Source organism: Athene cunicularia (genome assembly GCF_003259725.1).
Source record: "Athene cunicularia isolate RWA chromosome 3 unlocalized genomic scaffold, athCun1 chr3_part1, whole genome shotgun sequence".
Classification (NCBI taxonomy): Eukaryota; Metazoa; Chordata; class Aves; order Strigiformes; family Strigidae; genus Athene; species Athene cunicularia.
In genome coordinates, this window is record NW_020799097.1 from 54,541,626 (window position 1) to 54,554,152 (window position 12,527).

Below are 12,527 nucleotides of genomic sequence, written 5' to 3' on the forward strand. Positions count from 1 at the left end.
ACCTCAACATATATAAATTAATAAATTAGCAGGGAGGAAAGGAGAATTATTTGAGCTAAACACATAAGAACATATGGGTGGAAACTGAGAATGCATAAACTTGGAATAGAAATCAGGGGGATTTTTTTGCTATTGTAGCAGGGAGTTTCCAGAACAGATTTCAAATAAATTAGCAGGGACTGGACAAAAACCCTAATAATGTTTGCAGGAGGACAGGGTGTATTTGCCAGATGGAATATGTGATCTGACTGTATGCAGTAATGGGGGGTTGGATTTGACGACTTAGGATGTGCTCACCCTTCTGATTCCTTCATGCACCTGTCTTGTGAGTTGACTCAGCTGAGAGCTCTTGGAACTCCTGAAGTTTGGCCTCACATTGCCTGCAGCAAATGCACCAGACCACAGAGAGCCCCGATGCAAAACACCTGTATCACGCTCCCCCCAGACAGCTTACATCTGTCTTGTCTTTGTACTTTGGATATTGTTTTGCCCTAGTGTCAGTGGTAACGTGAATGTGGACATCTGTGACAGTCAAAACTACTTGTCTGCAAATTCCCTCTGCAGCAATCAGTCAGTCAGCGCAGTGTTTCCGAGTTCTGATACAGCAATTCTTCTATGCCCATTCTTCCTGCTTTCCTTTTTAAAGTCATGATCTGTGTACTGACGAACGACTCCTCTCTCTGGACACAGGCATGAATTTATTGCCTTCCGAACAGCTTTTCTTTATTTATTCTTCTGTTGTTACTATCTTACCACTATTCAAGACGATTAAATTGGATGCAGTGGTTGCTCCCTATCAAGAAGTTTCTTTTGCACCTACCTTTTCAAGTGAATTACTTTAAAGTGTAAGAATCTCTAGTGGAAATAGTAGAAATGTTTTAGCCATAATAGTTTAGGATATATGAAAGACAAGTTTTGCACAGAGTAATAATAATAAGTAGAGGATAAGAACAAGTGGAGAATAAATTTTGAGAGGTTTAGCAGTTCTTTCCGGGTTTTTTAAACCCTTAAGTTTTCAGATGCCTTTGTGCTCATCTTCTTTATCTTAGAAATCTTGTGATGCTGGACTTACTCCCAAAATAGATAATTTTGATTCACTTGGAACAAAAATAATTTCTATAAACTGAATTCAAGTGTGTTTTGTAAACTTCATCCACATTTGTATGCAGCACTGTTGTATTTTATTTAAAAAAAAAAAACCCCAAAAACAAAACACCACACCAAAAGACCCCAAAACACTGAAGATAAGTTTGGGTTCTGTTCTTTTTTAATGTAAAAGACCTTGTGTGTGGATAACAGAAAGTCAGACTGATTTACCATATATTTTCTGTGGTCAGCTAGACCTTAACTGCTGCAGTTTTTTTCTGTCAGGGATCTGCAGCAGCACATACCAGAGCAAGGATCAAGACCCCTGCTCCTGCAGCTAAGCCATCAGATGCCGTTAGCTCTTCTGCTAAGCCTGGCTGGCAGGAAGTACTGGGTCCCCAAGGAACATCTCTTAGATAAATACCAGAAACGTCCACTCACCCAGAGTCAGTGTGGGTTTTGATAGACTGAGCAAATCTTGTTATGCATGTTACCTTGTTACATTCATCTGAGTTTTGCTTTGTGTGTTTATCTTCAAATTGACAGGCACCTAAAATGTGGTTTTTATACACTGAAAATTAATGGTAGTTTAGGGTAAGCTATTTTCACCACAGGTACTAAATAATGTCTAGAGAAGACATGTTTTTTATATTTTCCTAATTTTTTAATGTTTGTAAATATCATTGTGTGTTCCCTATTGAATACTTCTGATTGGGAAAGTATTTCTAGACACCCAGATGTCTGAGTGGAGCAACCATGGTGAGATCTGATTTAACTATTTGGTTACTCAGTAAGTTTTGGAGGGTGCCTTTCATATTGGTGATGAAATGTTATTATAACTAAGACATTTAGGTTTTCTCTACAAAGGAGGTTTCTGCCTTCTCCTCAGAGGATAATATCCCTATTTCCCATTTTTATTGTGTAAACCCATCTTTATTCAGTAATGACGTGTACTGTCTCTTTTAAAAGGGTAAAAAACTGAGGGTCTTCTAAAATTATTTTGATTCACAAAAGAAATTCATAGGCTGAAAATCAATCCCAGGATGTGAGAGTATTAGGTCATTGATTTAATCACAAAGTCATCTGGTGTCTCAATAAACTACATGATAAGCAAGCTTATATACATATGTACCTATATGTGTAGATACACAATCTAAAATTTTTTAATGATATAGAAACATGAGTTATTTTATTGGTTGCTTACTCTAGGGTGCTGAAATGCTGGGGTTTCAACCCCAAGCCCCAAATTAAGGTTGACATATGGGTGATTCCCACAGCCCTTCACAAAGGGGGGGTCAGTTTACCTTTAGGCTCCCCTCCAGGGTGGGGCCGGCCTGGCAGGGGGAGCCATTGGGTAAATGAGCCCCAGGTGTCTGCATTAAGTAACCAAAGGTCAGGTGTCCCACTGAGGGATAAAAGCTGGGACCCCTTGCAGGCAGGGGCAGTGTCTGTCTGTGAGGTGGATGCACTGTGCAGAGTTCTCTGTTGGGGAAGGACCTCCTGCCTCCCTGGGACTGGGCTCTAGTCAGGTGTGGGCTCTATAGAAATTCATTATGTGGCTTTCTTGGTCTTATGTGTTTGGCTTGTTGACCTGGTTGTCTTCCATCCCTTCTATAGGAGACTATATTTCACTGTTTATTCCACCCATTGTTGGTCGTGCAATGTTGTTGTTGGGATCGTTGGGATTTATGTTGATTATATATAACCTGATTGACTTGTTTGTACCCCCAGTGATCATCCATGTACTTACCCTTTTGTGTCAAATACAATCTGGTTATTGGCTCATCTTTATGCTGGCTGTGTCCTTTATGCTAGGCCTGATAATTGGCAAAACAGGTGTGTGACACCCATTAGCTAATCTGAGCTAAACAATTTCTGACTATGTTACTCTGAGCATGTTACAGTTACCCTGTTTAGTATGGAGGGAAGTGGAATTTGGAGATCTAGATATTTTAAAAACACTTTTTTCTTAGAAATATGTTTCTGTATGAAGTGAGAGGTAAGTCAGCAAAACTAAGCACAGTATCATTCTTAAGTAGATTTTTTTTAGCCAAAGAGAGGAATTACACACTTCCTGAGAGCCTGCAGTTTTGTACTGCAGTTGTGTAAAGAGTAGCAATGAAAAATAATCTTCCCTCAATTTCTTAGGAATAGCTCTTTCTGCTGGCTTTGAATGTTTCTCTTTTGCTATCTGTTAATAGTGAATCTCAGCAGATGAGGTTTGCAGGTCAAGATAAAAAAGAAACTTAAAACCTACATGTAGACATAGCAGTAGAGTATGCCTGAAAATCCTATCTTCAATAAAATACAAAGATATCGGCTACAGTCAGAGGAACACAGTACAGTGAGCAATAAATTCTGTATTTGATGAACTGAGTCTGCATCCTCCCATCACACTGCTGGATTCACTGCTGTTTTAATAGGAGGAAAATACACATTGATTTCAAGGGGCTCTGGGACAATCTGACAGAATATTGACAAAACCCAGTGATTTTTTTCATACACCTACAGTATATATTCTTATATTAACCTTATTAACAACCCTTCTACTTCAGTGCTGCAGACAGCTGCTGCAGAAAACAATTTAGCCTGAACCTTAACTTGTTTCTGAGGAAGGCAAAGATACAATTGTTATAGGACTGTCAGGATCTAGGTCTCTGTACAGTAGCTGTGCATAGATACCAAAGACAAATGATTCACAGGCCCTTGTTTAGATTTTCCCCAGCTTTGCCCAAACCCTTTCTCCCAGGCTGGAGAGCTGCCACAGTGTGGGACACTGCCATGGAGGGAGTATTATTGAGTGAAAAAGCCCACTGGCAGGAAGCCCCAGAGAGGAATGGCCAGGAGAAAGGGGGTATGGTAGAGCTGGAGCCATGAACTAAACTGAAAGTGAATTGGTTTTGGCTGGGCAGCTCCTAGAGCAAGAACAAGGGCACATTTAGCTGCTGGAAGCCCCACAGATTCCTCACAGCAGGACACAAGGCAATCACAAATCTAGTGCTTTGGTTATACAGTGGAGCAAGCCAGCTGGCTGGCTGGGGTAAGAAATTCAGGCATAAGGTGAGATGGAAGGGACAGTGGGAAACTAGGGAACCAGTTCCCAGTTTGGGAAACTAGATGCATTTGGCTCCCGAGTTTTGCTTTAGCTTACTTGAGCCTACTGCTTCCAAGTAGGACTTCAGGTTCCCATGCAAAGAGGAAATGATGGGGGAAGTGCTGAGAGAAAAACTGAACTGAAAATGAGGGAAAAAAAAAAATCAATGGGAAAATGCTTTGAAATAGTTGACTTGGGTTTGATTGCCACATGGGGGAGATCTAAGCCTAAACAGTCTTTTCAGAGCTGTGTCACATGGGAGGAATCCTTCAACAGACGCAGGTTGAGGCTCAACACTAACTTTGTGGCTGGTGGGACAGCTGGATGATTAGTTCAAATCATACTGTCAGATGACACTTGAACACCTGGTGACATTTCCTGGAAAAAAGCATTTAACACCTAATGAAAAGTAGAACTCTTCCCACCCTGTAATCCTTCTAGAACATTTTAAACTTTCCTCATTGTGGTCCTTTCCCTCTGAAATATGCATACTAGCTGTGGGAAACAAAACCACATACAGATATATCACCATGGGTTATATGTCCAAAGCTTTCAAAGATACCGTGGATTTTGTAAAAAAGCCAAATGCTTGCTCAGGCAGGAAGTTGGATGCAGGTTTTATAGGTTTATTAAATGACAACTAATTAACATCACCACAAAGTTAGCTTAAATAAAATTTACTTTCTCCACAATGATTATTTCTTTAAATAGAAAAGACAGAATTGCTAAAAAGCTTCCAGGATAATACAGTCCAGTCTATCCATTTTGTCATGTTCTAAAGTGAACCAGAGAAAACAAACTGGACATCCACCAAAAGCATAGTAGGTTAGGATTAAAAACCAGACTTAGACAGCTTTATGTAAAATAGTAAAGTAGCTCATGAAGTAGCTAATAACAGGTGGCAGCTAGTTGTTGATGTTCAAATACAGATCCCTGACAGTTGCAGAATACAGGCACTTTTTAAAGTCCTGCTGAATACAAATCAGTTCCATATCCTCACTAACAAGCTGGCTATGCAATTTGTTCTTCATGGCTTCTCACACAGAGCATGCCAGAAGAAATAACTTATAGTCTAGGATCAGGAGACAGGTCATATGGGCTTAAACCCATTTTTGTGTCCCCCTATAGCAGGAACCCAGTATCTAAAGCTAATATCCAATGGTCTGTTCTTTTGAAACCCTGCCTTTACCTTTATCTGCAAGGACTAACGTATTGCAAAAAGGTTATTTGTGTTGTATTTTCAGTCCAGGAACACTGAGTCTGGATATGTCAGAAAATCCAGGCTGACTTCTGACCTAGTGGAGCTGTGTGCCAAAACATATATACTTGAGCTTTCAGTTAACTACCCTCCATACGTACTTTCAAACTTCTTGAGGTCAACCCAGAGTATGTTTCACAGCTGAAGTTCATCCTGTTCAGATTCACATGAAATCTTCCAGCATATGCTTTCTTTTTAGAAGCAAGAGGTGGCTTTTTAAATGTCTTTATTGAAATATATATTTTTAAATATATGTTTTAAATGCTTATTTAAATTTTTATTTAATGATATTTTTATATTACCAATGGTATGTTATACTTCACAGACATATGGTTTGGTTGTCATTAACTTCAGATTTGTCCACTACCTGTCAGACAGCTGTAGATGATATTACCCCACACTGGAGCTAGAGAAACTTGGACTCAGAGAAGTAGTTGGTTTGTCTAAAAGCATGACAAAATCAGCTTTGGATCTGTGACCAGAACCCAGCCTTCCCAAGTCCCACCTGGTCAATACTTACTATGCCTGGGCCATGGAAAGGCACCAGTTAGCTGTTGGTTATGAAAGACAGGGGAGTTGATGGGAGCAAATCCACTTTCAGAGAGATATTTCCATAAAAAGTAGACATCCCAGTCACAGAGAGGTTTGTTCTGTGCGGAGCGTGCCAAAAGAAATATCTGTGCCCACCCGTGTATGGGGGTCTTCATGAGCTCAGGGTGACTGATGCTGTATCTAATGACTCTTATTTCTGCTTAGTTTTCAGGACTTTACTTGTTATCATTCTTCACTATCCTTGTTGGGCTGGTGCTCTACTCCTCCACGTCCACCTACGTAGCCCAGGATCCTCGGGTGTACAAGCAGTTTCGAAACCCTTCAGGACCTGTTGTCGACCTGCCAGCCACCGGCCAGCTGGAGCCTTCGGTAACATACACCAGCCTGGGGCAGGAGACAGAAGAGGAGCCTCATGTTAGAGTTGCTTAAACCCAGGGCTGTTGATCACCTGATGATTCAGTGGAGCTCGTATATCCATTATCTCTGTATTGTGCATAGAGAAAGGTATTTACCAGGTGCAGTTACACCGGTGAGCTGCAAGGTAGCAAATAAGGAAAGCTCATAAAAATACAAATTAATTGTTCCGGGGTGTTCATTGCAAGGAGATGACAGTCCCTCGTTTACGATATGAGCAGTATGTTTGCAATACAAACTGCTGGATATGAATCAGTTAATGTCAAACTACCCGTGAAAGATACTCAATATATAAGCTGAAATGACAAGAAGAGATTAATAGAAGGGTGTTTTTGCACCCACTGAGCGATATTATGCCTAAACCACACCAGTTGTGGAAAAGCCGCCTTTTTACAGCAAATACACTTGTGCAGTCACTGTTAATTTCTCTCTAAGATTTGTTTGTTTGCACAAAATAGATGGGTTACTCATGGTAGCAACAGCCTGACACATTTTTGCTAGCACCTTGGATTTGGTGAGGGAAAGACAATGAATTCATCTGTGCTGTCTAGTTGCCCTTTCTAGGTAATCTGTTCCATGAATCCAGAGAAGGGACAACTTACAATATCCGTCTCTATTCTAGGAATAGGTATAAGGCGAGCATTTTAGCCTTTCTATATTTGCAGAAGTGAAGTACTCAAGCATTGACCTCTCTATGATCCATGGCAGATTTCCTAGCGGCTGAGGTTCTGCATCAGGTGACAGGGAGTTAGTTTCTCTGTAGTCGTGATTTCACACAGATTTCTTACTTTTTAAATTTTAATCTGTAAAAAGAAAAATGCATTTTCTAGTTTCCTATGTATTGTACCTCTCCATGGTAAGATGACATATCGTGTGGATCAGGGCACTTACTTTAGATACTCGGTGCATCGAGGGTGCATTCTGCTGTTCCAGTTTGCTTAGTCTCCTGTGGTTCATTAATCTAACAATAGCTGTTTAGAAATGTGACAGTTTTTCACCAAACCACACAAATTGTAAAAATCAGGAAGATTAAGTAGGAAATTAATGAGCAGAAAGACTGGACCATCTGCTGGTGTTGCTGTGTAGCACAAAGGCGTTCATACTGGCAGGGTGCAGCCAGTTATTTTTCATTATCTACAAAACTAGCAGAAGAATTCAGCAGTTTTCTTACATTCCAGGGGGCATGTGAAAATAGTAAGGGTGTGCTCCACAACTGAACTTCTGCTCCAGAAGCCTTATCAGAATGGGGGAAATCTTAGTCACCACCATGAAAAATCCATCTCTGCTTGTATGTTTACTCTTCTGAGAGCCCAGTAAAAAGAAATAGTTATTTCAATATCCATCATTTATTTTTAATTTAAAATTAAGGAAGGAGGCATGATCTTACATCTAACAGATAGGAGAGGGATCAAGGAAAGCTTCATTTTATTCACAGATCTGCCACATATCTGCATGATCCTTGGGCATGACTTACCTTCTGTGTGGCTGAAATTTCTCAATATGCATGTATGGGAATAATGATATTTTACCTACACCCTCACAGGGGTGCTATGGGACCAAGTTACTTTAAAATGCTTCAGGATCTGCAGAAGGAAGGAATTTAAGAAGTACACAATAGTGCTGTAAAAGTGTGTGTACATTCATTGTATTTGAAAATTGAGTTTATGCAGGGTTGATTTGCTTGTGGGCATAGAAGGTGAATTTGATTTGAATGTTATTCTGCTGAAGAAGTCTGTCTCAAGTGAAAATGTAGGCCTTCATATTTGAAAAATACAACTTACCTATTTCTATTTAAAAAAGGAAAAAAAAATCAATCTGTACTCTGGAGATTAGAAGGGCCACACAGTTCAACCAAGCAGGATGAATTTCTGCTGAGGTAACATTCATCTTTTATAGTCCTGTTCTGCTTTAATATAGAAGGGACTTCCCTGAAGCAGACTGGGAGAAGTATGTATGCATACTACACATTAAGTGGCAAATGCCAAAATGCTATTGAACAGGAGAAGTATGTTGTATCTTATTCTTGCTGTGAAGGAGGAGAAGAGGTAATTTCTGTCCCACTGTGTTTAGGCTGTCTGCCATGAACCTGCTGCAGCTGAGGGAAGGGTCTGCAGTATTACTGAGTCATGCCCAAAACCAGCCCAAAAGCTTTGGTTAATATGACTTGCTTTTAAACTCATAACAAATGTGTGATCTTTTTTTCCCTGCCCTCTTTTTATTTAATCTTTTTAGCACTCATATTTCCGAGCTTTTTTCTCTTAACTGTTGAGATTTAAAAAAAAAAAAAAATCCCACAGTGAAACAGAGTCTGTATTCTGAGGATATTAAGGAAAGACTAAATCCTACAGAATTCAAAGAAAAAAATTTTAAAAACACACAAGCAGGATTACCTAATATTTCAGAGTAAGGTCTGTGGGGTGAAAGCCCAGATGGGGAATGCATGGTTGGGTGAAGTCCTCATGCACAGGGGCCAGCAAGCATCCTTGGGTCAAGCCCTGGGAGAGTTTCAACTTGAGGTGGGTTTTATACATTCCCCAGGAGCAAGGGCTCTGGTTACAACCACCACAGCTCCCTCAGGTACCCGGAGACACACTGGCGGGCATATGTCATCTCAGTCTTTTTTGCTACCTTTTATACCAATTAAATACCTTTCTCTGAACGTTAGTCCCTGTGTTGGTCTGAGAACCTTGAGGATTGCGTGCGTGTGTGTTTGTTTCATGTTTACAATTCCTTCCTTTTGCATAATTGTTTTGGTTGATTTCATTTTTAGTATTTATTTTTAAGCCAAATGTTTGTAGTCCTTCTGCCTCCCCCTCCTCATTTTTCTGACACTAACTTGTAGATGTTTGTTAAGAGTCTTCTCAGAGACAGCTGGGCAGGAGGCATCTCCCGGCCAAGGCACTGGTCTGGGAGTTTCCACGTATAAGGGTTTTGCAATCAGCGGGTGGCTGAGAGGTGCCATCCATCTGAAGCAGTTTTTATAGGCTATTTTAAAAGGCTCTCTTGTGCCGAAATAAGTTATGAATGTTTTGGTGTGCACCCTGCACCCAGCCACCATCCCCTGTGGTACTTGCACAGGAGGAGACTGATGTGCAACGTGGGACTGCTTCACTATCTGTGTCTCCCGTTCAACAGGGTGAATACTTGGACTAGCACCAGTGCTAGTGCTGGATGGACCTCAAAGAAAAACAGTAGTATAGCTTTACAAGTAACTGTCTTGACTGAAAAACTGAGTTCTAGTAAAGGAAAACATTACTACTACCTGCTTGTTTTCTGCGGTTTGAGACCTCAGTATGCACCAGCAAAGGTTCAGCTATCTAACCGGCAGCTACTCTCTGTGTTGCGTAGGACGTCTCTAGTTCTGTATAGCTCCTTGCCTGAACAAACTGAAACTCTGTATACTGCTGGCCCTGAGCAGCCCTTAGCAAGACTGATGTAATTTTCTGCTACTGGATTAAAACCTTCACTGGGAGACAGACTTTGTCTTCATTCCAGCTATAAAGTTTCAAAACACACAACGATAGACCAAGCAATTGAAAATTTTGCACCACTGTGTCATAAGAAGAAGTTTCAATGTATAGTGTAGAGATTGCTAACTTGTGCTATTAACATTTTGACAAGCGTGTAGTATCGTTTTCTTTCCTTTTTTTAAAAAACCATTTAGTATTCCTGAGCTAGCTACAAATATAAATTTTACCCCATGGGTAGGATTTTATTGTTAAATGCCATAATAAAGCACACTAATCTTGACACCGCAGATGGAAATATGAACCAAAACCAAAATTAAGCGAACAAAATCCCAACCCCAAATCCTGCATCGAAAAGCTGAACAAACCTTTCTCCATTTTGATATTTGCATGCACCTATATGGACTGGCTGTGGCAATGTAATGCCTGTACAATGTTTTCAAATAAAAAAATTAAATGCTTTATGAAAGCAGGGTTATTAGTTTCCTTGCCTCTTTCCTTTCTGCTTTCTTAGCCTAAAATGATTTTTCTGAAGTATAAATCTTGTCTGCAGGACATAGTATTTTGCTGAGCTAAGGACTTCTTTCCCTTGTGAGGTGGTTAACCTACTTCTTCCAAGGTATAGTAGTACAGGTGCCATAGGCACCCTTGGGTTTCTTGCCTGGCCCCCAGGTGCAACTCCAGAAGGATAGGGGTCTCCTTGTGCACCCTCTGTCTTAATCTGCCATTGCCCTACAGCTAGCTCCTGATATTTATTGCCCTCATTTGGGCACAAGAGTACTCCCTTGCACCTTCCAGAAATGATTAATCAGGCTAGAATTAATCTGGGGCAATGCACTTGTATGATCTTGAAGGGCTTATCTGGCAGAGGTTACTGAGTGTCTGCAGCTGCCTTGCCCAGCCCTCCCTCCCAGCTGCTATGCCCTGTGCTGCCAGAGTCCTGAAACAGGAGAAAAAAAAAAAAAAAAAAAAAAAAAAAAAAGGATGGAGACAAAAATAAGACATCAGGGAGAAAAGGAGTTTCAGGAGGAGCAGAATTAGGGAAAGAAAGAAATGAGACTTTAGTTTGTTTAAAGTCCACATAGAGAGAAAGGCAAGGAAGATTCTGAGTGTGTGAGATCAAGGGATTTTGTGAACGTGTATTCACCTCTAAGAGTGCCAGTATGTGCATTTGTCCATCTCTCTTTGCCTGATGTTTCCACGGGAAATTGCGTAAGTATTTCTCACATACTTCACTGATGAGAGTAGAAAAGGGAATGGAGACTGGTGATCTCATTTCCAGCCTCTCCCCAGCACCGTAACTGCATGGAGCCCCAGACATGACAAAGCAGCAGTGCTGCACCAATGTGATGGTTTATATCTGATTTTCCAGTGCGAATGTTTCCTAAGTTATCAAGAGCTTCAGAAACTGAGTGTGCATGGCTTTATCATGCTAACAGTTGATTTGTACTTTCCTCCAAATCTGCTCAAGAGTCTCTCTAGCATTGCAGAAATCTCCTTTTGTTGCCTGGCTAGAATTCAGCCTGGGTGTTTGAGTCATGTGAATGGTAATTGCTTGGAATTATGCTAAAAATAGATCATAAATAGGCATTAATGGATCTTTCTGTGCTTAAATCAGACATGTTTCAATACTGAAGGACACTCAGTCATCTTGAACCTACCAGTCTCCCTTTGTTTATTTAGAACTAGTTCTCAATATTACAAATCCAAAGCTGAACAATTAATAGAAATATGCTGTCATCGAAAGAAGGAAGCAATGCTTTTTACAGTTCTGAAAGTTGTTTTGTTAAGTCTGCTCCACAGTTTAAGACAAAAACCTTTGTAAAAAAGGAACGCCTCTGCTTGCGCGGCCGTAGACTGGTTCCCATAGCAATTGCAAAGTGGGTACCAAATGCCAATGCCACCACAGTGATGATGACATAGGAGTAAGAGCATTGGCCGTGTCATCCTCCTCCAATTTGAAGTGCAGGGTCATGGACTGTGGTACTGATTAATGAAAATTCCTGCTATATGGAGGATATTAATTCCATAGGGCTGGAATCACTCATCAGTGATTAGTTGCAGACTGGCTGTGAGCTACCAACCGGAGAAAAAACCCACAAATTGACCACAAAAAGCCAGTTGTAACCCTCAAACATTGTAAATTGTAACCCTCAGATGTTGTAACTTGCACTGCAGTTTCAGTAAAAGGCCCGCAGTGTTTCTTCAGGCCGCATTGCTGACTGGCATGGAGCAGCCTCCACAGCCTTGGAAAACACCACAGGTGCCCTGTGGCCCCTCCTATGAGGTTACTCCGTGGGGTGCAGGGAGGAACCGCTGTGCCTCTTACCGGCATTTCCCTTGGCAAGGAGGAGCCCCTTGCTACCACTGCTACCTTACAGCAACCAGGAAGAGGGAAAAAAACTTGGCTCAAAGTAAATCTTGAGGCTCAAAATGAAAAGTCAGCACTCTCTGCAGTCCTTTCTGTTGTAAAAGCAAACATTTGCTATCATTTGGGGGCATTTTTTTTCTTATCCTATAAGTTCCATTTATTTAATTGAAAACAATGCACAGAGTTCCATGAGGTCAGAATTTACCCCTTTATGGATAATCTGATGTTGCAGAAGCTCTTTAGGAATGTAGATATTGACAGTCCTATATACTATACAAATATTTG

General features: G+C 40.7%; 1 protein-coding gene across 1 annotated transcript in view; it reads left to right on the forward strand.

The window, feature by feature from the left end:
• The window catches only part of SLC35F1 (solute carrier family 35 member F1), a 235,020-nt gene extending 224,675 nt beyond the window's left edge, over nucleotides 1-10,345 (forward strand). Inside the window, exon 8 of the mRNA XM_026845819.1 lies at nucleotides 6,195-10,345. Coding sequence (XP_026701620.1) covers nucleotides 6,195-6,419 — 225 coding nt within the window. The 3' untranslated portion in view covers nucleotides 6,420-10,345. The remainder of the gene's footprint in view (nucleotides 1-6,194) is intronic.
• Nucleotides 10,346-12,527: the final 2,182 nt, after the last annotated feature.